At 45.6% G+C, this 23800-nt stretch overlaps 1 protein-coding gene across 8 annotated transcripts in view; it reads left to right on the forward strand.

Moving 5' to 3' along the window:
• The window catches only part of LOC126259903 (adipokinetic hormone/corazonin-related peptide receptor variant I), a 1084372-nt gene that overhangs the window by 925346 nt on the left and 135226 nt on the right, over positions 1-23800 (forward strand). For all 8 annotated transcript variants that reach the window (XR_007546573.1, XM_049956985.1, XM_049956990.1 and 5 more), the window contains one exon: positions 4145-4250. Coding sequence is in view for 7 of the 8 variants with exons in the window: in XM_049956985.1 (XP_049812942.1) it covers positions 4145-4250 (106 nt within the window). In the remaining variant the exon portion in view is untranslated. The remainder of the gene's footprint in view (positions 1-4144; positions 4251-23800) is intronic.

Here is a 23800-nt window from a genome sequence, read left to right on the forward strand (position 1 = left end):
AGATGCGCAACCTTGCTTACGCAACTCCTGTTGCCTCAGAAGAGGATCTGGTTGCCCAGATAGTAGCAGCAGCAGGAACAATTCGGAATACTCCTGGGGTTTTTGCCCGTGTCAGACAGAACATGATCCGACGGTGTAACCTATGTTTACGTGCCAATAGAGGAATTTTTGAAAGTCTACTGTAATTGAAATTGGGTCTTGGTCATAAAAAAATGGAAAACTGTTTGTTGGTTTAATTAATTTGCCGCCAGAGAGATCTTCCTCTACCGGTTTAAATGACATTAGAGAAAAATATTTGTTTTGATGTCCCCTACAACCTCGCAGAGTTTGTCGGTTTAAATACTTTTCACCTTGTAGAGGCGACATGGCTCAATATTACAACAGGGGGCTTCCACCGGCTTGTTGAGTCCATGGCACGTCGAGATGCTGCACGGCGCCGGACAAAAGGGGATCCGACGCGAATTTGGGAGGGATCCCGTGACTTTCGTCACTTCAGTGTATGTGCATTATGTTACAGACCAGAAGATGACAGTTACACTGTCGAAACCGGCTGTCAACAATAAAGACTAATGTACAGGGTGGCGCACGAAATGTGTTACCATTTTATTTTTGAATATAAACTTTATTGTCAATACAATCTGAAAGGGACACATACTACAATGAAGAGCTGTCCATGGAGATTTGTTCTAACTCTGCACATGCTCAATATGTCCATTTCGTTTCCTAACTTTCTTAAAACGAACACTGAAGTTAGTGATTACCCTACGGCACATGTCTTCCGTAATTTCACTGCAAGCTTAAAGAATAAGTCTTCTGAGCTCCATTAAATCACGTGGACGTTTCGGGAATTTTTTTTTCCTTTAGGTACCCCCAAAGAAAAAAGTCACATGGATTGAGGTCTGGACTATTGGGGGGCCAATTTTGTCCGTCATTGAAGCGACCTGGAAACCTGAGTGAAATGATCCGCGTGTCGAAATGCTCGTGTAAAATCTCCAACACAGTGTTTGCAGTATGTGTTCTTGCTCCATCTTGCACGAACCAGTGCGTGTTGAAGGGCAAGGCAGTAGCAAGAAGCGGTGCAATGAAGCTATTGCGAAGCACGCTCAAATAACGCTCGCTGTTCACAGTTTCTTCAAAGAAGAAGGGTCCAATAAGTCCGTGACTGGAAATCGCTGCCCACGCTGTAATCCTCGGAGCATGATGTTGTCGTTCATGAAGCACTTGTGGGTTTTCAGTGGCCAAAAAGCGTACATTTTGTTTGTTAACCACGCCGTCTAAATGAAAATCCGCCTCGTCTGAAAACCAAACGTTGTTGAGAGTTTCTTCCCTATCCTCCGCCCACTGAGCAAGCAGTAGTCTCTGCTGCTTGTGTTCTTCAGTGAGCTTCGGTGCACAGGTCATCTTGTATGGGTACATATGGAGGTCCCTTTTAAGAATGTGTTGAACGGAGCGTCTGGATATTCCCAGTTGCACTGCTGCCTTTCTACACGATTTCCCGGGACTTCTCTGTGCAGCAACTCGTACCGCTTCAATGTTCTCCGGCGAACAAACAGGCTTAGGCCGAGGTCGCTTCGCTTCCAATACTCTTCCTTCCTGTACAAATTTATACTACAACCTCTAACAACCCTACCACAACAAAGGTCAAAATTTAATACTGATTGTGGTGTTGCTCACGCTGCTAAATACTGCATTTTCGGGCAACAACAAAGTTATTATGTGGCAGGTGTCATTAGAGCACAGTTAATAAAGTCATTTCATGTAATAATAAATAAACTAGGCGCTCATCTTTTCGTATTTCCCACGCTGGTCACGTTGTAAAATCATCGCTCAATCGTCGAAAATCTAGGTGGTGATGATTCCAAGCTCGGATGCAAAGAGGTCTAGGTTTCATTCTGCTATATTCAAAAGTTTTGTAGATGCGCTTCACAAACCATTCTTGAAGATTAAACCTTTCAAAGTTAGCACAATGGTGATGTAAAAAAATAATCAGCACTCCGAATTTAAGTTACACTTCCGTTTTGTTGCTTTTGTGGCAATATCACGTAACACACAAAACATCACTTCACAATACAAAACATATTTGAAAACATGTTCCTCACTGTTAAAGTTCACATTTGATAAACTGACTATAATATACGTCTTTTCAGCATGACGTCCAAGACTTGTCCTTCTCGAGGTCCGACACTCTAACTAATAATCGCTTACGCGCCCAAAAATCAAGAGTTACAAGTACGTCATAGAGCATAGTGACAAAAGAAAGAATACACATAAGAATAATATCATTGCAGCATAAACATATCGATGTATCAAAGTACTTGTACATTAATGAAATCAAATCTGGATGTTGCCTCAGAAATATGGCAACTACTTTACAGAAACACAGTAGAATATTACTGGTATCGAGAGGTTCAGGTGAGGTGCCGTAATGGTTACGTAATTCAAGTACCATTACAAACCTGTGGATGGTCTTCTTGCAAGGGATCCATCGTGTGTTAAACTGTTGTCGAAAACGCCTCTGAGTCACAACAAGGCTTTTCGTTTCATGGAAAAGTAACACAATTGCCGATCGTTGCTGTGTCGTCAGTCGTCCACTGTCAGCCATTGCTGCTTACTAGTCTCCTAGCGGCAGTATCGTGAATTACAAGTCATTTCGTAACTCATTTGTTTTTCCAAGCTCTGCTGGTACTGCAGTAGAGATCCCAGCGGGATATCTAATGTGCGTCGTGGGTACATATGGAGGTCACTTTTAAGAATGCGTTAAACGGAGCGTCTGGATATTCCCAGTAGCACTACTGCCTTTCTACACGATTTCCCGGGACTTCTCTGTACAGCAACTCGTACTGCTTCAATATTCTCCGGCGAACAAACAGGCTTAGGCCGAGGTCGCTTCGCTTCCAATACTGTTCCTTGCTGTACGAATTTGCCGTACAACCTGTGGACGGTCTTCTTGCAAGGGGCGCATCGTGTGTTAAACTGTTGTCGAAAACGCCTCTGAGTCACAACAAGGATTTTCGTTTCATGAAAAAGCAACACAATTGTCGATCGTTGCTGTGACGTCAGTCTTCCACTGTCAGCCATTGCTGCTTACTAGTCTCCTAGCGACAGTATCGTTGTTGTGTACATAGTTCCGCGTAGTCAGCGCGTACACAACTTTCCCACTATTGTACGCCCCGCTAAGCACAACAGCGCAGGCGCAGCTCTCGTCCGTCTCCGCACTACGAGATGGCGCTATCTTAGAGACGGACCAAATTCTGCTTCCGCCGATAAGCGTATTAATATGTAACGCAACCAATGAGATTGCTGCTAACGTAGAACCATTTCTCCTCGCGGATCACACTCGCGCAGTGATGCCTAAGCGCTCGAGGTATTATAACGAGTGTACAGAGCTCCGATTAGTCAGTCTGCCTTAGTCTGCATTTATCTGCACCTGTCTGTACCAGTCTGCATTAGTCTGTACCAATCTATAGTCAAGTTTCAGTCTGCACCTAATAAGATTATCATATTCCTGTATATAGCCACGAAGATAAATGTATAGACACTTTGTCAAGTATCAGAGATATGTGAGAATAAGATTAACGTACCAAGACCAAAGGAACTTCAGATTGTCAGTTGTAAATAGCATCCTGAATCAAGTTAAGTAAGGTTTATGATTGTTATTATTTTAATAAATGTGTGTGAGAATTAATCAAGTTCTGTTTAAAGTTGGTCACCGTGAATCTGCTATCTAAGCGTGTAAGTGGCATTTCTATCGTCTCACCTAACGGCAGAAGATAAACACGCCACGATAAGACCACGAGACATATAGCTGACACTCGCCTACTTCGTTAGAGCGACAAGTCAAATAATTTGATGGTGTGTGTACCGGAGGTCTTACAGTACGCACACCACAATCGTGAATTACACGTCGTTTCGTAACTCATTTGTTTTTCCAAGCTCTGCTGGTACTGCTGTAGCGATCCCAGCGGGGGGATATCTAACGTGCGTCGTAGATTGTGAAAGAAACAATTGGTAAGACATTTCGTGCGCCACCCTGTATGCGAGCTCTGCTTTTGAATAATTCTTTCCCAGATGGGTAATGTATTGGACAGAGGTTATATGGGCGTCCTGCGTGACGCGTTGCTGTGACTGCGGGTGGTGTTGACAGGTACTTCGCGGTGCTGAAGCCGATGAAGCTGAGCGACGTGGCGCGCCGCGGCCGCTACCTGCTGGCCGCCGCCTGGATCATGTCGGTGCTCTGCAGCACGCCACAGGTCAGCCGACACTCCCTCACTGCTTGCGCCACGCCTCCGTCATTTCCCTGTCTTTAGTCATTTATTTATTTCCAGAATGACACTGAAACGCCCCCTTAGAAAAATTATAAATCACTGTGCTTAAACTGACACAAATATTTTTTAGCGCAACGCAATCTCACTTTCAGTAATCCCTACAAAAGAATGGCCCTGACTAACAATAACGTATACCTTTCATGAATCACTTACCTCACAAAAATCTTCGTTACTCCAACTACTGCAATACAGCGACCGCCAATACTGCCAGCTAAACAAAAGATTCTAACTACTGAAGGCACTAACTACTGATAGGCATAGTTAGCAAATGAAAGATTTTGATAGAGAACAAACAATGGATTTACCCTAATAGTGTTCAAAAGTCATCATGTATATATCAGTGCATGACATCCAGTCTTACAAATTTACTGTCTCTGATGGACACACCTCCAGATCATCCGCTCTCAAAACTCCGCCATTTCTCTCCCCACATCCACCACTGCTGGCGGCTCACCTCCAACTGCGTAACGCTACGCGCTGTTAACAGCCAACTGCCCAACACTACAATAGCAAATTCCAACAATGCAAACCAGCCACAGACTGCACACAGCACAGTCAGTGATTTTAATACAGAGCGCTACGTGGCGTTAACAACATAAAAACCTAAACAGCCTACTACATAGCCCCCATGCTCCCCACAAAAAATTTTACAAATTGTTTTGGGCAGTGGCCAATACAGATTTGGAAAAACTTTTCATAATTACAATAAGAAAGATATCAAATGCGCACACTTATTGATACAATGTTGGTCAAAAGCTAAAATTTTCTCACAGTCCATAAAGACAGTCCTGATTACTCATCACAATAAAATTGCAGTGTTTCTTTTTTGTCAAAGTCTGTGCAGTAAACGTATGGGCGTGTGTCCATCAGACAGTAAATTTGTAAGACTGGATGTCATATTATGACTTTTGAACACTATTAAGGTAAATACATTGTTTGTTCTCTATCAAAATCTTTCATTTGGTAACTATGCCTATCAGTAGTTAGTGACTTCAGTAGTTAGAATCTTTTATTTAGCTCGCAGTCTCGGTGCTCGCTGTATTGCAGTAGTTCGGGTAACGAAGACTTTTGTGAGGTAAGTGATTCATGAAAGGTATACGTTATTGTTAGTCAGGGCCATTCTTTTGTAGAGATTATTGAAAGTCAGATTGCGTTGCGCTAAAAATATTGTGTGACAGTTTAGTGTTGATCAGAATAAGTAAAGAGCGAAATGTCTGAGTACGTTCAGTATTGCTCAACTGTTTGAAAATCGAATAACGTAAGGGGTTTACCAGCACAGTGATTCGGTGATTTTTCAACGGGGACGTTTCAAGATTTTCACTCTGCAGCGGAGTGTGCGCTCATATGAAACTTCCTGGCAGATTAAAACTGTGTGCCGGACCAAAACTCGAACTCGGGACCTTTGCCTTTCGCGGGCAAGAGCTCTACCAACTGAGCTACCCAAGCACGACTCACGCCCCGTTCTCACAGCTTTACTTCCGCCAGTACATCATCTCCTACCTTCCAAACTTTACACAAGCTGTCTGGCGGAAGTACAGCTGTGAGGACGGGGCATGAGTCGTGCTTGGGTAGCTCAGTTGGTAGAGCTCTTGCCCGCGAAAGGCAAAGGTCCCGAGTTCGAGTTTTGGTCCGGCACACAGTTTTAATCTGCCAGGAAGTTTCATTTGTTTATTTACACGTCTAGTTACGTAGGACGAAAGTGAGGAGCACATCTCTAAGGTCATGGAACGTGTCAGTACATGAAATTACTACATAAAAGTAATAACAGATAAAAATAAAACGTGTATGACCCCAAAAAAAGTCAAGCCATAAGTTTAAGTAAAGGTAATCAACAATACAAGAATCAGCTTAATTTTTCAAGAAACTGCTCGACAGAATAGAACGAGTGACCTATGAGGAAGCTCTTCGGTCCGATTTGGAAGCGCAAGCAATACTGCTCAGATTTGTTAATTCTGTTGGTAGCTTGTTGAAAATGGCAGCAGCGGTATACTGCACACCTTTCTGCACAAGAGTTAAGGAAGTCCGATCCAAATGCAGGTTTGTCTTCTGCCGAGTATTGACTGAATGAAAGCTGCTTATTCTCTGGATTAAGCTACACTACTGGCCATTAAAATTGCTACACCAAGAAGAAATGCAAATGATAAACGGGTATTCATTGGACAAATATATTATACTAGAACTGACATTTGATTACAATTTCACGCAATTTTGGCGCATAGATCCTGAGAAATCAGTACCCAGAACAACCACCTCTGGTCGTAATAACGGCCCTGAAACGCCTGGGCATTGAGTCAAACAGAGCTTGGATGGCGTGTAGAGGTATAGGTGCCCGTGCAGCTTCAACACAATACCACAGTTCATCAAGAGTAGTGACTGGAGTATTCTGAGGAGCCAGTTGCTCGGCCACCATTGACCAGACGTTTTCAATTGGTGAGAGATCTGGAGAATGTGCTGGCCAGGGCAGCTGTCAAAGGTTTTCTGTATCCAGAAAGGCCTGTACAGGACCGGCAACATGCGGTCATCCATTATCCTGCTGAAATGTAGGGTTTCGCGGGGATTGAATGAAGCGTAGAGCCACGGGTCTTAACACATCTGAAATGTAACGTCAACTGTTCAAAGTGCCGTCAGTGCGAACAAGAGGTGACCGAGACGTGTAACCAATGCCACCCCATACCATCACGCCGGGTGATACGCCAGTATGGCGATGACGCATACACGCTTCCAATGTGCGTATACCGCGATGTCGCCAGACACGGATACGACCATCAAGATGCTGTAAACAGAACGTGGATTCATCAAAAAAATGACGTTTTGCCATTCGTGCACCCAGGTTCGTCGTTGAGTACAGCATCGCAGGCGCTCCTGTCTGTGATGCAGCGTCAAGGGTAACCATGCTGCTGCAAACGTCGTCGAACTGTTCGTGAAGATGGTTGTTGTCTTGCAAACGTCACCATCTGTTTATTCAGGGATCGAGACGTGGCTGCACGATCCGTTACAGCCATGCGGATAAGATGCCTGTTATCTTGACTGCTAGTGATACGAGGCCGTTGGGATCAGGCACGGCGTTTCGTATTGCCCTCCTGAACCCACCGATTCCATATTCTGCTAACAGTCATTGTATCTCGACCAACGTGAGCAGCAATGTCGCGATACTATAAACCGCAATCGCGATAGGCTACAATCCGACCTTTATCAAATCCGGAAACGTGATGGTACGCATTTTTCCTCCTTACACGAGGCATCACAACAACGTTTCACCAGGCAACGCCGGGCAACTGCTGTTTGTGTATGAGAAATCGGTTGGAGACATTCCTAATGTCAGCACGTTGTAGGTGTCGCCACCGGCGCCACCCTTGTGTGAATGCTCTGAAAAGCTAATCATTTGCATATCACAGCATCTTCTTTCTGTCGGTTAAATTTCGCGTCTGCACCACGTCATCTTCGTGGTGTACCGATTTTAATGGCCAACAAGAAATGACAGTAAGGAATGTATGTATTGAGAGGCCAATGTCAAAATACACAGACTAGTGAATAGCGATAGACAAAAGGTTCGTGAAGTTACACCACTTGTTGCCCGAGCCGCCCATTTCTGAGCCAAAAATATCCTTTTAGAATGGGAAGAGTTACCCCAAAATACACTTGTAATACCATACGACATAAGCGAATGAAAATAAGCAAAGTAGACTAATTTTCGTGTCGAACAACCACTCACTTCAGATACTTTCGAATAGTAAAAATGGCAGCATTAAGTCTTTAAACAAGATCCTGAACGCGGACTTTCCACGGCAGTTTACTATCTATCTGAACACCTAGATATCTGAACTGTTCAGTTTCAATAATCATATGCCCATTTTATGAAATTAAAACGTCAGGTTTTGTTGAAATGTGTGTTAGAAACTGTAAAAACTGAGTCTTACTGTGATTTACCGTTTATTTTCTACAAGCCATGAACTTATGTTATGAACTGCACTATTTGAAACCGGCCAATGATACACACAACATCCTTTACTACCAAGCAAACAGAAATATTTTATAGTTACCCGTAATACTAGAGGGCATATCATTTATATAAATAAGGAACAGGAGTGGCCGCAACACTGATCCTTGAGGCACTCACCATTTGACCGTACCCCACTCAGACCCCACATCATAGCCGTTCTCACACTGTGAATAATACCTTTTGCTGTCTGTTGTTGAAGTAAGAGGTGAACCAACTGCGAACTGCTCTCCGTATTCCGTAATCGTCCAACTTCTAGAGCAATATTTTGCGATCAACACAATTAAAACAATTACTTAAAAAATATGTCTAGCGTTGGAAACCTTTTGTTTAATCCATCCACTACATCAGAGAGAAAAGAGATTATAGCATTTTTAGTTGTTAAATGACTTCTAAAGCCGAACTGTACATTTTCTAGAAAATTATGTGGTATAAAATGACCCATTATCCTTACATACACAGCCTTTCCAATAACGTTAGCAAACACTGATGCCATGGAAATAGGTGTAAATTTGTCTACTTTATCCCTTTCTCCCTTTTCATCAAGCGGCTTTACTAATGAGTAATATAATCGTTCAGGAAACTGACGAATCTTAAACGAAAAATTACAAATATGGCTGAGTACAGGGCTAACAGCACTTTAATATTCTGCTAGGCACTCCATCATACCCACGAGAGTCCTTAGTCTTCAGTGATACGTACTTCAGTGTCTTCAGTGACACGTACCCGAGTCATACGATAATAGTTGGTGGTGACTTTAATTTACCCTCGATATGCTGGCGAAAATACATGTTTAATTCCGGAGGTACGCATAAAACATCATCTGAAATTGTGCTAAACGCATTCTCTGAAAATTATTTCGAGTAGTTAGTTCATGAGCCCACGCGAATAGTAAACGGTTGTGTAAACACACTTGACCTCTTAGCAACAAATAATCCTGAGTCAATAACGACATCAAAACGGATAAAAGTATTAGTGAACACAGGCTTGTCCTATCGATATTGAATATTGTAACCCCCAAATCTTTCAAAAAAACGAAAAATATACCTATTCAAAGAAGCAGATAAAAATTCACTTGATGTCTACCTGAGAGACAATCTCCACTCCATCCAAATTAATGATATAAGTGCAGACCAGATGTGGCTTGAATTCAGAGAAATAGTTTCGGCAGAAATTGAGAGATTTATACCAAATAAATTAACAAACGACGGAGCTGATCCTCCTTGGTACACAGAACGCGTCAGAACACTGTTATAGAAACAACGAAATAAACATGCCAAATTTAAACAGACGCAAAATCCCCAAGATTGGCGATCTTTTACAGAAGCTCTAAATTTAGAGCGGACTTCAATATGAGATGCTTAAAACAGTTTCCACAACGAAACTTTGTCTCGAAACCTAGCAGAAAATCCAAAGAGATTCTGGTCGTCTGTTAAGTATGTTAGCGGCAAGAAACATTCAATGCCTTCTCTGCGCGATGGCAATGGAGATACTATCGAAGACAGTCCTGCCAAAGCAGAGGTACTAAATACAGCCTTCCGAAATACCTTCACAAAAGAAGACGAAGTAAATATTCCAGAAGTAGAATCAAAAACAGCTGCCAACATGAGTAACGGCGAAATAATACCCTCGGAGTAGTGAAGCAACTTAAATCACTTAATAAAAGCAAGTTTTCTGGTCCAGACTGTGTACCGATTAGGTTCCTTTCGGAGTATGCTGATACATTAGCTCTGTACTTGACAACCATATACAACCGTTCGCTCGACGAAAGATCCGTACCCAAAGACTGGAAAGTTGCACAGGCCACGTCAGTGCTCAAGAAAGTTAGTAAAAGTAATCCACTTAATTACAGGCCCACATCATTAACGTCGATATGCAGCAGGATTCTGGAACATATATTGTGTTCGAACATTATGAATTACCTCGAAGAAAACGTTCTATTGAAACACAATGAACATCGGTTTAGAAAACATCGTTCTTATGAAACACGAGTAGCTTTTTATTCGCATGAAGTGTTGAGTGTTATTGACAAGGGATTTCAGATCTATTCTGTATTTCTGGATTCCCATAAGACTTTTGACACTGTACCACACAAGCGGCTTATAGTGAAATTGCGTGCTTGTGGAATATCGTCTCAGTTATGTGACTTGATTTGTAACTTCCTGTCAGAGAGGCCACAGTTCGTAGTAACTGCCGGAAAGTCATCGAGTAAAACAGAAGTGATTTCTGCCGTTCCCTAAGGTATTGTTACAGGCCCTTTCCTGTTCCTTATCTACATAAATGATTTTGGAGACAATCCGAGCAGCCGTCTTATGTCGTTTGCAGACGACGCTGTCGTTTATCGACTAATAAAGTCATCAGAAGATCTAAACAAACTTCAAAACGATTTAGAAACGACATCTAAATGGTGCGAAAAGTGGCAGTTGACCCTAAATAACGAAAAGTGTGAGGTCATCCACATGAGTGCTAAAAGGAACAGGTACGTGCCGAGTAAACTGTGAGGGACGGGAAAAACCCACCGTGGTACAACAACAAAGTTAGGAAACTACTGCGAAAGCAAAGAGAGCTTCACTCCAAGTTTAAACGCAGCCAAAACCTCTCAGACAAACAGAAGCTAAGCGATGTCAAAGTTAGCGTAAGGAGGGCTATGCGAGAAGCGTTCAGTGAATTCGAAAGTAAAATTCTATGTACAGACTTGACAGAAAATCCTAGGAAGTTCTGGTCTTACGTTAAATCAGTAAGTGGCTCGAAACAGCATATCCAGACACTCCGGGATGATGATGGCATTGAAACAGAGGATGACACGCGTAAAGCTGAAATACTAAACACCTTTTTCCAAAGCTGTTTCACAGAGGAAGACCGCACTGCAGTTCCTTCTCTAAATCCTCGCACAAACGAAAAAATGGCTGACATCGAAATAAGTGTCCAAGGAATAGAAAAGCAACTGGAATCACTCAACAGAGGAAAGTCCACTGGACCTGACGGGATACCAATTCGATTCTACACAGAGTACGCGAAAGAACTTGCCCCCCTTCTAACAGCCGTGTACCGCAAGTCTCTAGAGGAACGGAGGGCTCCAAATGATTGGAAAAGAGCACAGGTAGTCCCAGTCTTCAAGAAGGGTCGTCGAGCAGATGCGCAAAACTATAGACCTATATCTCTGACGTCGATCTGTTGTAGAATTTTAGAACATGTTTTTTGCTCGAGTATCATGTCGTTTTTGGAAACCCCGAATCTACTATGTAGGAATCAACATGGATTCCGGAAATAGCGATCGTGTGAGACCCAACTCGCGTTATTTGTTCATGAGACCCAGAAAATATTAGATACAGGCTCCCAGGTAGATGCTATTTTTCTTGACTTCCGGAAGGCGTTCGATACAGTTCCGCACTGTCGCCTGATAAACAAAGTAAGAGCCTACGGAATATCAGACCAGCTGTGTGGCTGGATTGAAGATTTTTTAGCAAACAGAACACAGCATGTTGTTATCAATGGAGAGACGTCTACAGACGTTAAGGTAACCTCTGGCGTGCCACAGGGGAGTGTTATGGGACCATTGCTTTTCACAATATATATAAATGACCTAGTAGATAGTGTCGGAAGTTCCATGCGGCTTTTCGCGGATGATGCTGTAGTATACAGAGAAGTTGCAGCATTAGAAAATTGTAGCGAAATGCAGGAAGATCTGCAGCGGATAGGCACTTGGTGCAGGGAGTGGCAACTGTCCCTTAACATAGACAAATGTAATGTATTGCGAATACATAGAAAGAAGGATCCTTTATTGTATGATTATATGATAGCGGAACAAACACTGTTAGCAGTTACTTCTGTAAAATATCTGGGAGTATGCGTGCGGAACGATTTGAAGTGGAATGATCATATAAAATTAATTGTTGGTAAGGCGGGTACCAGGTTGAGATTCATTGGGAGAGTGCTTAGAAAATGTAGTCCAGCAACAAGGGAGGTGGCTTACAAAACACTCGTTCGACCTATACCTGAGTATTGCTCATCAGTGTGGGATCTGTACCAGATCGGGTTGACGGAGGAGATAGAGAAGATCCAAAGAAGAGCGGCGCGTTTCGTCACAGGGTTATTTGGTAACCGTGATAGCGTTACGGAGATGTTTAATAAACTCAAGTGGCAGACTCTGCAAGAGAGGCGCTCTGCATCGCGGTGTAGCTTGCTCGCCAGGTTTCGAGAGGGTGCGTTTCTGGATGAGGTATCGAGTATATTGCTTCCCCCTACTTATACCTCCCGAGGAGATCACGAATGTAAAATTAGAGAGATTAGAGCGCGCACGGAGGCTTTCAGACAGTCGTTCTTCCCGCGAACCATACGCGACTGGAACAGGAAAGGGAGGTAATGACAGTGGCACGTAAAGTGCCCTCCGCCACACACCGTTGGGTGGCTTGCGGAGTATGAATGTAGATGTAGATGTAGATGTAGATGTTAAACTTCGGTTACACGATAAATCAGTCTAATCTAAAAGCCGTAAATTCAACTAAATACCTAGGTGTTACAATTACGAACAACTTCAATTGGAAGGAACACACAGAAAATGTCGTGGGGAAGGCTAACCAAAGACTGCGTTTTATTGGCAGGACACTTAGAAAATGTAACAGACCTACTAAGGGGACTGCCTACACTATGCTTGTCCGTCCTCTTTTAGAATACTGCTGTGCGCTGTGGGATCGCTACCAGGTACATCGAAAAAGTTCAAAGGAAGGCAGCATGTTTTGTATTATCGCGAAATATGCGAGAGAGTGTCACAGAAATGATACAGAATTTGGGTTGGAAATCATTAAAAGAAAGGCGTTTTTCGTTGCGATGGAATCTTCCCACGAAATTCCAATCACCAACTTTCTCCCCCGAATGCGAAAACATTTTGTTGACACCCACCTACATAGGGAGGAACGATCACCACGATGAAATAAGGGAAATCAGAGTTCGTACGGGAAGATATAGTTGTTCATTCTTTCCGCGCGCTATACGAGATTGGAATAACAGAGAATTGTGAAGATCGTTCGATGAACCCTCTGCCAGGCACTTGAATGTGATTTGCAGAGTATCCATGTAGGTGTAGATGTAGATGCAGATTTGCACACTCATTCCGACAACTGGTTAGTGTGCTCAGTATAGGGTGTGACCATTTCTGCTAGCAGCACAGTCCTGATGATGATGATGATGATGATGATGATGATGATGTTGTGTTGGCTGAAGAGCCAACACTGTGTTACTAGTGGAGGCCGAAATGTACGTGTTTTAGCTCACGCAGGCTGGCGTGAGAAGGGAAGGACTATACTGACGTGAGATCTGGAACATGACAAGGAATTAGAATTCAAAAAGCGGACGTAATTAGTTTGATACTTAACTTTAATCCATTAATGATGAACGTCGCTCTTGACGGTACAAGATCCACCATATTATCTGTTCAGAATACATTCTAGTAACTGAATATGGCGCCTTGCTAGGTCGTAGCAAATGACGTAGCTGAAAGCTTTGCTAAACTGTCGTCTCTGCAAATGAGAGCGTATGTAGACAGTGAACCATCGCTAGCAAAGTCGGCTGTACAACTGGGGCGAGTGCTAGGGAGTCTCTCTAGGCTAGACCTGCAGTGCGGCGGCGCTCGGTCTGCAATCACTGATAGTGGCGACACGCGGGTCCGACGTATACTAGCGGACTAGCGGACTAGGCTACCACCTAGCAAGTGTGGTCTCTGGCGGTGGTACCACAGATGATGAGTTGGGTTGATGGGGCACTCGACATCACAGTCATCAGCTCCCTGACGAAAACATGAAATCTCATGGGTGGGGACAAAGGCTGTCCCCACATGCAGAGCAGTTTATAACGTACTAGAGTGTGCCGCCCTTACCACCAGTTTAGGGATGAGGCCTGATAGTTCACAAAATTTCACCACTCTGTTAGCACTGGTATCGGCATCTTCGAGGACGGTGGGCAGATCTCCACCGAGACCAAGGGCTGCCCTAAAATCAGTACACAAGACACACGTAGCCAGAATATGCTGAACTGAAAGTGGCACGCCACTAATTCCACAGAAAGGAGCCTCCCCCCGGAGGAGATCGCCATATGTGAAAGGGGTAACGGGCATGCTGTGAATGATGTCATCAGTCTCATGTTGAGGAAATAACGCCCATTCTTCCTGCAGGGCTGCTCGCAAATCTTGGAGAATGGGTGCTGTATGCTGACGTGATACAACCTGTCTCCCTAGTGCATCCCAGACATGCTCTATGGGATTCGAACAGGAAGAGCGAGCAGGACACTCCATGCGTACTGTATCTTCTGTTTCCAAGAAAACATCAGCCATCCGTGCTCTATGAGGTGGAACATTATCGTCCAGCAGTACGAAGACGGGGCCCACAGCACCTCGCAACAATCGCATTTGAGGGCCGAAGATTTCGTCACGACACCTGATACCAGTTATACCTTGCCGATTCACCCATACAGTTTCATGCAGAGGTGCTCGAGCTATCAACATAATCCCTGCCCAAACCATTAGAGAACCTCCTTGATATCGGTCTCTTTCCACGATGTTTCGGGAGTCCTCCAGATGCGATTCCGTCGACAACGAATTTGCAGACCACATTGGGACTCATCTGTGAAAATAATATTGGCCCACCGATCGATCATCCAGGTGGCATGTTGATGTCTCCACTCTAGAGGTTCCTTCTGCGAACAAGCGCCAGAGGTACATATCCAGCAGGTCTCTGACAATAATGGCCATTCTGTCGAAGCCTTCTATATATGCCTGAATACAACACGTCCAGTGGATGCTGCCAGGTCGGATGCCAGTTGCCGTGCAGTACTAAGGTGGTACCGTTGTGCCCTTACAGCCAAAAAACGGTGCTCTTTTTCTGATGTCACACGTGATCGACGCTGCCCTGGAGTTTGGGATACAGAGAAACAACAAACCGATTCACATTAAGTCATCAGGTCTCATCAGTCTGCGACTGTCCTGCTTCCATTCTTCCTATGGCCCTTCGTAGCAGAGTGTCTGGTAGGCGTCTTTTCTCGGCCATAAGGCACTGTCCGTGACTGTGTACACAGCGATTGTGGAAGTGGTACTACCCGGCGAATACTACCCCAGTCATCGTTGGCCTGGTTGTCCATTGTTGGAGTGCCATCTACATCTATACTCCGCAGGCCACCCAACGGTGTGTGGCGGAGGGCACTTTACGTGCCACTGTCATTACCTCCCTTTCCTGTTCCTGTCGCGTATTGTTCGCTGGAGGAACGACTGCCGGAAAGCCTCCGTGCGCACTCGACTCTCTCTAATTTTACATTCGTGATCTCCTCGGGAGGAAGCAATATATTCGATACCTCATCCAGAAACGCACCCTCTCGAAACCTGGACAGCAAGCTACCCCCGCGGTGCAGAGCGCCTGTCTTGCAGAGTCTGCCACTTGAGTTTGCTAAACATCTCCGTAACGCTATCACGCTTACCAAATAACCCTGTGATGAAACGCGCCGCTCCTCTTTGGAACTTCTCTATCTCCTCTGTCAGCCCGATCTGGTACGGATCCCACACTGATGAGCAATACCGAAGTATAGGTCGAACGAGTGTTTTGTAAGCCACCTCCTTTGTTGATGGTCTACATTTCCTAAGGACTCTCCCAATGAATCTCAACCTGGTACCCACCTTACCAACAATTAATTTTATATGATCATTCCACTTCAAATCGTTCCGCACGCACATTCCCAGATATTTTACAGAAGTAACTGCTACCAGTGTTTGTTCCACTATCGTATAATCATACAATAAAGGATCCTTCTTTCTATGTATTCGCAATACATTACATTTGTCTATGTTAAGGGTCAGTTGCCACTTCCTGCACCAAGTGCGTATAGCTGCTGCAGATCTTCCTACATTTCGCTGCCATTTTCTAATGCTGTAACTTCTCTGTATACTACAGCATCATCCGCGAAAAGCCACATGGAACTTCCGACACTATCTACTAGGACATTTAAATATATTGTGAAAAGCAATGGTCCCATATTACTCCCCTGTGACACGCCAGACGTTACTTTAACGCCTGTAGACGTCTCTCCATTGGGAACAACATGCTGTGTTCTGTTTGCTAAAAACTCTTCAATCCAGCCACACAGCTGGTCTGATATTCTATAGGCTCTTACTTTGTTTATCAGGCGACAGTGCGGAACTGTATCGAACGCCTTCCGGAAGTCAAGGCAAATGGCATCGACAAGGGAACCTGAGTCTCATGAACAAATAAAGCGAGTTTGGTCTCACACGATCGCTGTTTCCGGAATCCATGTTAATTCCTACAGAGTAGATTCTAGGTTTCCAGAAACGACATGATACGGGAGCAAAAAACATGTTCTAAAATTCTACAACAGATCGGCGTCAGAGGTATAGGTCTTCCGTGCACAACACATTCTTACGGGCATCTGTTGACAGTCTGTATGATTTTATCGTGGATTAGATACAGGACGGAGAAATAGAGGTTTGTTTGCTTTAATTATGGACACCAGTGTATGACAAACTTCCAACTTACGCAGTGGCTCATTTAGAAACTGGGCTGGATCAATAACAGACAGCAAAGACTTGACACACAGATACGTGGTCTGCAGGTGGCAACTCAGAGCTCTGACGATCTCAGGTTGTGTCAAGACCACTTGCGTGACGTCAGAAGTCGGGTGCGAGGACTCAGAATTCCCCTTCTCCCTCGCCCCCGTGGCTGCTGTGTAGGAGCTGGCGGCGGCAAATCTAACGGCAGCCGTGCGGAAATGGAAGCTGTGACGTGTGTTGTTGCACAGCGGCCGCGGCTGTTGGGGCGCCGGTGTGAATGCGAGTGGAGGCTCGCAGTAACAGCTGGCACCGCCTCATTGTACATGCAGATGGAGGTGCAGACGTGGGGGCGGGGCGCAGCGCAGCCACAGCGCAACAGCTGTAGCTGCGCCACCGCTAGTACGCTACTGTAGACCAGACGCAGAACTTCCTGCGTCTAGAAATCCGCGGCGCAGTCTCCCGTCATGGCAGTTATGCGAAGCGAATGGGTATAAAAGTGACAGCACAAGAGCATGCGAACACCCTAACTTCTGACACCTTTCGGAGTTATGTAAGTCTGCAAGCTTTCGTGGCTGTTGTCACGGAAGTTAAAATCTTCTGAGTTACTAGGCCGCGTCATGTTTCTTCTAAAATGTTCCACGTTTCGACCCCTCTGCTGGGATCTTCCTCACGATCTTTTGGTGTCCACTACTGCTAGAACATTGTCAGATACGAGTGTCGCGTCCACTTATAAAGGGGGAGTTTTCTGGCGTTCGTGCTGGAGTAGAGATAGTATTGGTTAAAATTCATATGGCTACCACTGGTGACCCACAGTCATAGGCTAATGCAGAAGAAGGGGCGTTGGTAGCTCATCTCCTGTGGATACAATTGGCGGTCATCGTCATTGGACAGAAAGGCACTACTCCACACTTATGCTGCAGAAGGGTTATTGGTTGGAATGCCTGCTACCTCTTCTCCACCCTGGCCAGGCTCTACAATGTAGTCCTGTCCACCGGTTACTACGCCGATCTGTGGAAAACCTCCCGTATCCTCATGTTCCTTAAACCTGTCAAACCGCCGTCCGCCGTCTCCTCCTACCGTCCCATCAGCCTTACCTCGGTCTTCAGCAAGGTCCTGGAATCTATCCTCACCCGACGCATCCACCAGCATCTCCGCCAGCACCGCCTCCTTCCCGTTACCCAGTGTGGCTTTCGGCCGTCCTTCTCTTCCGACGACCTTCTCCTTCACCTCACTCATCTCCTTTCCGAACAGCTTAATTCCCGTCGCTCCGCAATCTTCCTCTCCCTGGACCTCGAACGTGCATATGACCGCGTATGGCATTCCGGTCTCCTCTTCAAGCTCCAAACCTTCGCCCTTCCCATTAACTACGTCCGTCTGATCGGCTCCTTTCTCTCCCGCCGTTCTTCCTATGTCACCATCCGTAACACAGATTCCTACACCTTTTTCCCCTCTGCCGGTGTGCCCCAAGGCTCCGTCCTCTCCCCCCTTCTGTACCTTTTGTACACGGCGGACATGCCGCCGCCGTCAGCCCCCGTCCACCTTCTCCAGTTTGCCGATGACACCGCCTTCCTTGCCCTTGCCCCCACCCTACAGCGCTCCCAACACCTTCTCCAATCCCATCTTGACCGGTTCACCGCTTGGTGCAACCAGTGGTTGCTCAAGGTCAATCCCTCCAAAACCCAGGCGATCATTGTAGGCAAAACCACCCCTTCCTTCCGCCTCCTTGATTTCTATCTCACCATCTATGGCCGTCCTATCGCCCTCACTCCCACCCTTACGTACCTTGGCGTCACCCTCGACCGTCGCCTCTCCTGGACTCCCCACCTCCGGACAATCCAAGCCAAGGCACGCTCCCGCCTCAGTCTCCTCAAGCTCCTCTCTGGCCGTACGTGGGGTCTGGACCCCTCCACCATCCTCCACACCTATAAGTCCCTCATCCGCCCTATCCTTTGTTATGCCCATCCGGCTTGGATCTCCGCCCCCCCTACCTTTTATAAATCCCTCCAAATCCTTGAACGTCATGCTCTCCGCCTCGCCTATCGCATCCGCCTCCCCTCCCCCACGCGGATTCTGTACAATCTCATCCCCTTCCCCCACCTCCTCCTTTTCCTTGAAAGGATACGGATCCTGTACACCTCCCGCAAACTCGATCCTCCTCACCCGCTCGTCTCCCCGATCCTCTCCCACCCCCGCCCGCTGCCGCGCCTGTATTCGCACGTCCCACCCGGTCTCCATCTCTCCACCCTCCTTACCCTCTCCCAAGGTGGCTTCCGCCAGCTCCCCCTCCCTGATGATGTCCTCCTCTCCTCCATCTACCCCTCCTATCAACTTTGACCCTGTCCCCCCCCCCCACTTCCGGTGTCCTTTCCTTTGGGCACCCTCCCTCCCTTCTCTTCCCTTCCCTTCTCTTTCCTTTTCCCACGTCCCCTCCCTCCACCCCTCTTCCCCCGGGTTTCCCCTCCCCCTTCCTCCCTCCCCCCTTTCTCCCCTGCCCGTGGCATCTCTGCTCTCCCCTCTCGCTCTCCCAATCCCCTTCCTCCTCCTCCTCTCTTGGCAGGTCCCCGGACTCGCACACTCATAGTGAACATTCGCGCGCCGGAGATCATCGACATCAGTATCTCGTGTGTGTGCTTCGTTTTGTGTTTCGTGCAGTTACGACTCCACTGTTCACATGTGCCATCGCCATTCTCCGTGTTTTGTGCGCCGTGTCCACAAGTGTTAGTGTTTTTATCGTCCTACGTGACCGGCTTCATGTTTATTGTTTTTTGGTATCTCCATTTTTTGCCCGCCGATTTTTGTATTGTCTGTATCACCTCTCTGTCATGTTATTGTTCCACTTAAGGCTGAAGAGCAGCGTAATGTGCTGCTGCCAGCCCGCCTGTATAGGTGATTAAAATTACAATAAAGGAAAAAAAAAACCTGCTACCTCTATTGTTTGGACGTCATCAGTGGCTAGATTCGAAACGGACAGACCAAGAGAGGGGGATGTTTACCCAAAATATTATTGTCCGCCGAGGTGACTTGCAGCGCGTTGTTGATGCCGCTCACACTCCGTGGCCGCGTATTTACTTCCTTGATGGCGGGGAGCCACGATGCCGGAAGCCTATAGCCGTCCTCTCTATTGAAATTAGATGCATTGTTAGAAATTTCAACCGCTTCTCGGACCTTTCTTCTATAGATGTTTGTTTCTTTAGCCAGTACACGTACGTTATTAAAATCGATGTCAGAGGCACAGTTCTCGTAATGTTCCGCTACTGCCGATTTTGCACTTTGATTTAGCCGCATGTGCCCTTCGTGTTCCTTAATGCGTTCTTTAACAGTTCTTCCCGTTTCGCTTATATACACTTTGCCGCAGCCACATAACACTTGATAGACGCCTGCATTGTGGAGGTAATCAGGTGCATCCGTTTTCCGTCGGAAAAAGTCTTTCATTTTGTTTTGACTAAAGAAAGATGTCTGAATACCATTTTTCTTTAAAATTCTGCTTATGCGGTCAGTGACCCCAGAAACGAACGGTAACCTGACGGAGTGAGAAGGCGGTTCCTCGTCATTCTTATTAGCGGTATAAATATTCCCCCTAAAAGCCCTGTCGATTGAATAACCATCATACCCATTTGCCTTCAATCTCCTCTTTAAAAAATTCAACTACGATTCTAAGTTGTCGTCATCGCTGATGCGAAAGGCACGTGAAGACTGAGTGTTGAGTACTGCTTGCTTCTGGGCTGGGTGGTGGTGCGAAGTGGCATCTACAGGGTGTTTCAAAAATGTCCGGTATATTTGAAACGGCAATAAAAACTAAACGAGCAGCGATAGAAATACACCGTTTGTTGCAATATGCTTGGGACAACAGTACATTTTCAGGCGGACAAACTTTCGAAATTACAGTAGTTACAATTTTCAACAACAGATGGCGCTGCAAGTGATGTGAAAGATATAGAAGACAACGCAGTCTGTGGGTGCGCCATTCTGTACGTCGTCTTTCTGCTGTAAGCGTGTGCTGTTCACAACGTGCAAGTGTGCTGTAGACAACATGGTTTATCCCTTAGAACAGAGGATTTTTCTGGTGTTGGAATTCCACCGCCTAGAACACAGTGTTGTTGCAACAAGACGAAATTTTCAACGGAGGTTTAATGTAACCAAAGGACCGAAAAGCGATACAATAAAGGATCTGTTTGAAAAATTTCAACGGACTGGGAACGTGACGGATGAACATGCTGGAAAGGTAGGGCGACCGCGTACGGCAACCACAGAGGGCAACGCGCAGCTAGTGCAGCAGGTGATCCAACAGCGGCCTCGGGTTTCCGTTCGCCGTGTTGCAGCTGCGGTCCAAATGACGCCAACGTCCACGTATCGTCTCATGCGCCAGAGTTTACACCTCTATCCATACAAAATTCAAACGCGGCAACCCCTCAGCGCCGCTACCATTGCTGCGCGAGAGACATTCGCTAACGATATAGTGCACAGGATTGATGACGGCGATATGCATGTGGGCAGCATTTGGTTTACTGACGAAGCTTATTTTTACCTGGACGGCTTCGTCAATAAACAGAAATGGCGCATATGGGGAACCGAAAAGCCCCATGTTGCAGTCCAATCGTCCCTGCATCCTCAAAAAGGACTGGTCTGGGCCGCCATTTCTTCCAAAGGAATCATTGGCCCATTTTTCAGATCCGAAACGATTACTGCATCACGCTATCTGGACATTCTTCGTGAATTTGTGGCGGTACAAACTGCCTTAGACGACACTGTGAACACCTCGTGGTTTATGCAAGATGGTGCCCGGCCACATCGCACGGCCGACGTCTTTAATTTCCTGAATGAATATTTCGATGATCGTGTGATTGCTTTGGGCTATCCGAAACATACAGGAGGCGGCGTGGATTGGCCTCCCTATTCGCCAGACATGAACCCCTGTGACTTCTTTCTGTGGGGACACTTGAAAGACCAGATGTACCGCCAGAATCCAGAAACAATTGAACAGCTGAAGCAGTACATCTCATCTGCACGTGAAGCCATTCCGCCAGACACGTTGTCAAAGGTTTCGGGTAATTTCATTCAGAGACTACGCCATATTATTGCTACGCATGGTGGATATGTGGAAAATATCGTACTATAGAGTTTCCCAGACCGCAGCGCCATCTGTTGTTGAAAATTGTAACTACTGTAATTTCGAAAGTTTGTCTGCCTGAAAATTTACTGTTGTCCCAAGCATATTGCAACAAACGGTGTATTTCTGTCGCTGCTCGTTTAGTTTTTATTGCCGTTTCAAATATACCGGTCATTTTTGAAACACCCTGTAAATACCTGTTTGTGTTAGTCGGCTTTCTGTACACTCTGTGACCTACAGTGTTATCAGATCTTCTGTATACCAACACATCTAGGAACGGGAGACCGACCTCACTCTCAACCTCCAAGGTGAATTTTATTTTGGAGTGAATTCCATTTAAGAAATTGTGGAACACATGAAGTTCTTCTTCGCCGTGTGGCCATGTAACAAATGTATCGTCCACATAGCGGAGCCAGCAAGAAGGCTTCAAAGAAGCACTACTTAACGCATGTTGCTCAAAATGTTCCATAAAAACGTCAGCTGCAGCTGGCGAAATGGGTGAGCCCATAGCAAGGCCGTCAGTCTGTTCATAGAATTCACCATTGTATTTAAAATAGCTCGAACGAATTAAGTCACAAACATCTGGAGAAACACTCTCTTTTATGATCTCCATTGTATCTGATACTGGGACGTTAGTAAGTAACGATGCGATGTCACATCGAAGCCAACAAGAATGTCACCTGCAGATATCCTCCGTGTGCGTATAATTTCTAAAAAATGTTTCGAATCTTTTATAAAAGTATTTGTTTTACCAACTAGATGTCTCAGTTTGTCAGATAAATGAAGCGCTAAAAAATAAGTCGGTGAGTCAATCCAACTGACTACAGGCATCAAAGGAACCGATTCTTTATGTATTTTTGGTAGTCCGTACATTCTGGGTGAGACAGGTTTTCGAGGTGTTAGATTCATTGTAATAGAGCCGTCCAGTCTGGAGTCTGATATCAGGTTTTTCACTTCCCGAACGATTCTGTTCGTCGGATCGCTTTTTAACTTGCGATACACAGGATCAACTAGTAGTTGTTCCATCTTCCTGTGATAATCCATAGCGTCCAAAACAACAATAGGGCCTTTTTGTTCAATGACGATGACCGCCACAGGAGATGAGCTACCAACGCCCCTTCTTCTGTGTTAGCCTATGACTATGGCCCACAAATGGTAGCCGTATGAATTTTAACCAGAACTATCTCTACTCCAGCACGACCGCCAGAAAACTCCCCCTTTATAAGTGGACGCGACACTCGTATCTGACAATGTTCTAGCAGTAGTGGACACCAAAAGATCCTGAGGAAGATCCCAGCAGAGGGGTCGAAACGTGGAACAAAGAAACATGACGCGGCCTAATTACCGGAAAGATTTTAACTCCAGTTTCACCTTTCGGAGTTATTGTTTTTTGTTTTTTTCTCTGAGTGTTGTTAAATACACGGCGCTAAAACCACCACGCTGTACTTCATTGCATCTGCTCTGGACACCGTGAAACTTGGCGTCAGGGTCGCTAGCACTCAGGGGAGTCTTTGCGCATGCGTAACTGACGTGACGTAATTGCCTAACAGGCAACGTGCACAGTTCATGACGTGCACTGCAAGCCCTTACCACGCAACTACAAGTGTACGTCAGTGGAAGTGCAATCAGGTGGTAGCACACTGCAGCAGACTTTTATCTCCGTTCGCTTCCCATAATTCCCTCTAGACGGAAGCAGATTCCTCAGATACGCCAATTCACCCACTGTATGGTAAAATTAGATCAGACATCAATATAGGTTATAACGACAGAAAAAATATTTTGTGGGGTTATGAATGCGATGTAATATATTAAGTTTTGGATTTAGA

This window comes from Schistocerca nitens, chromosome 5, assembly GCF_023898315.1.
Source record: "Schistocerca nitens isolate TAMUIC-IGC-003100 chromosome 5, iqSchNite1.1, whole genome shotgun sequence".
Classification (NCBI taxonomy): Eukaryota; Metazoa; Arthropoda; class Insecta; order Orthoptera; family Acrididae; genus Schistocerca; species Schistocerca nitens.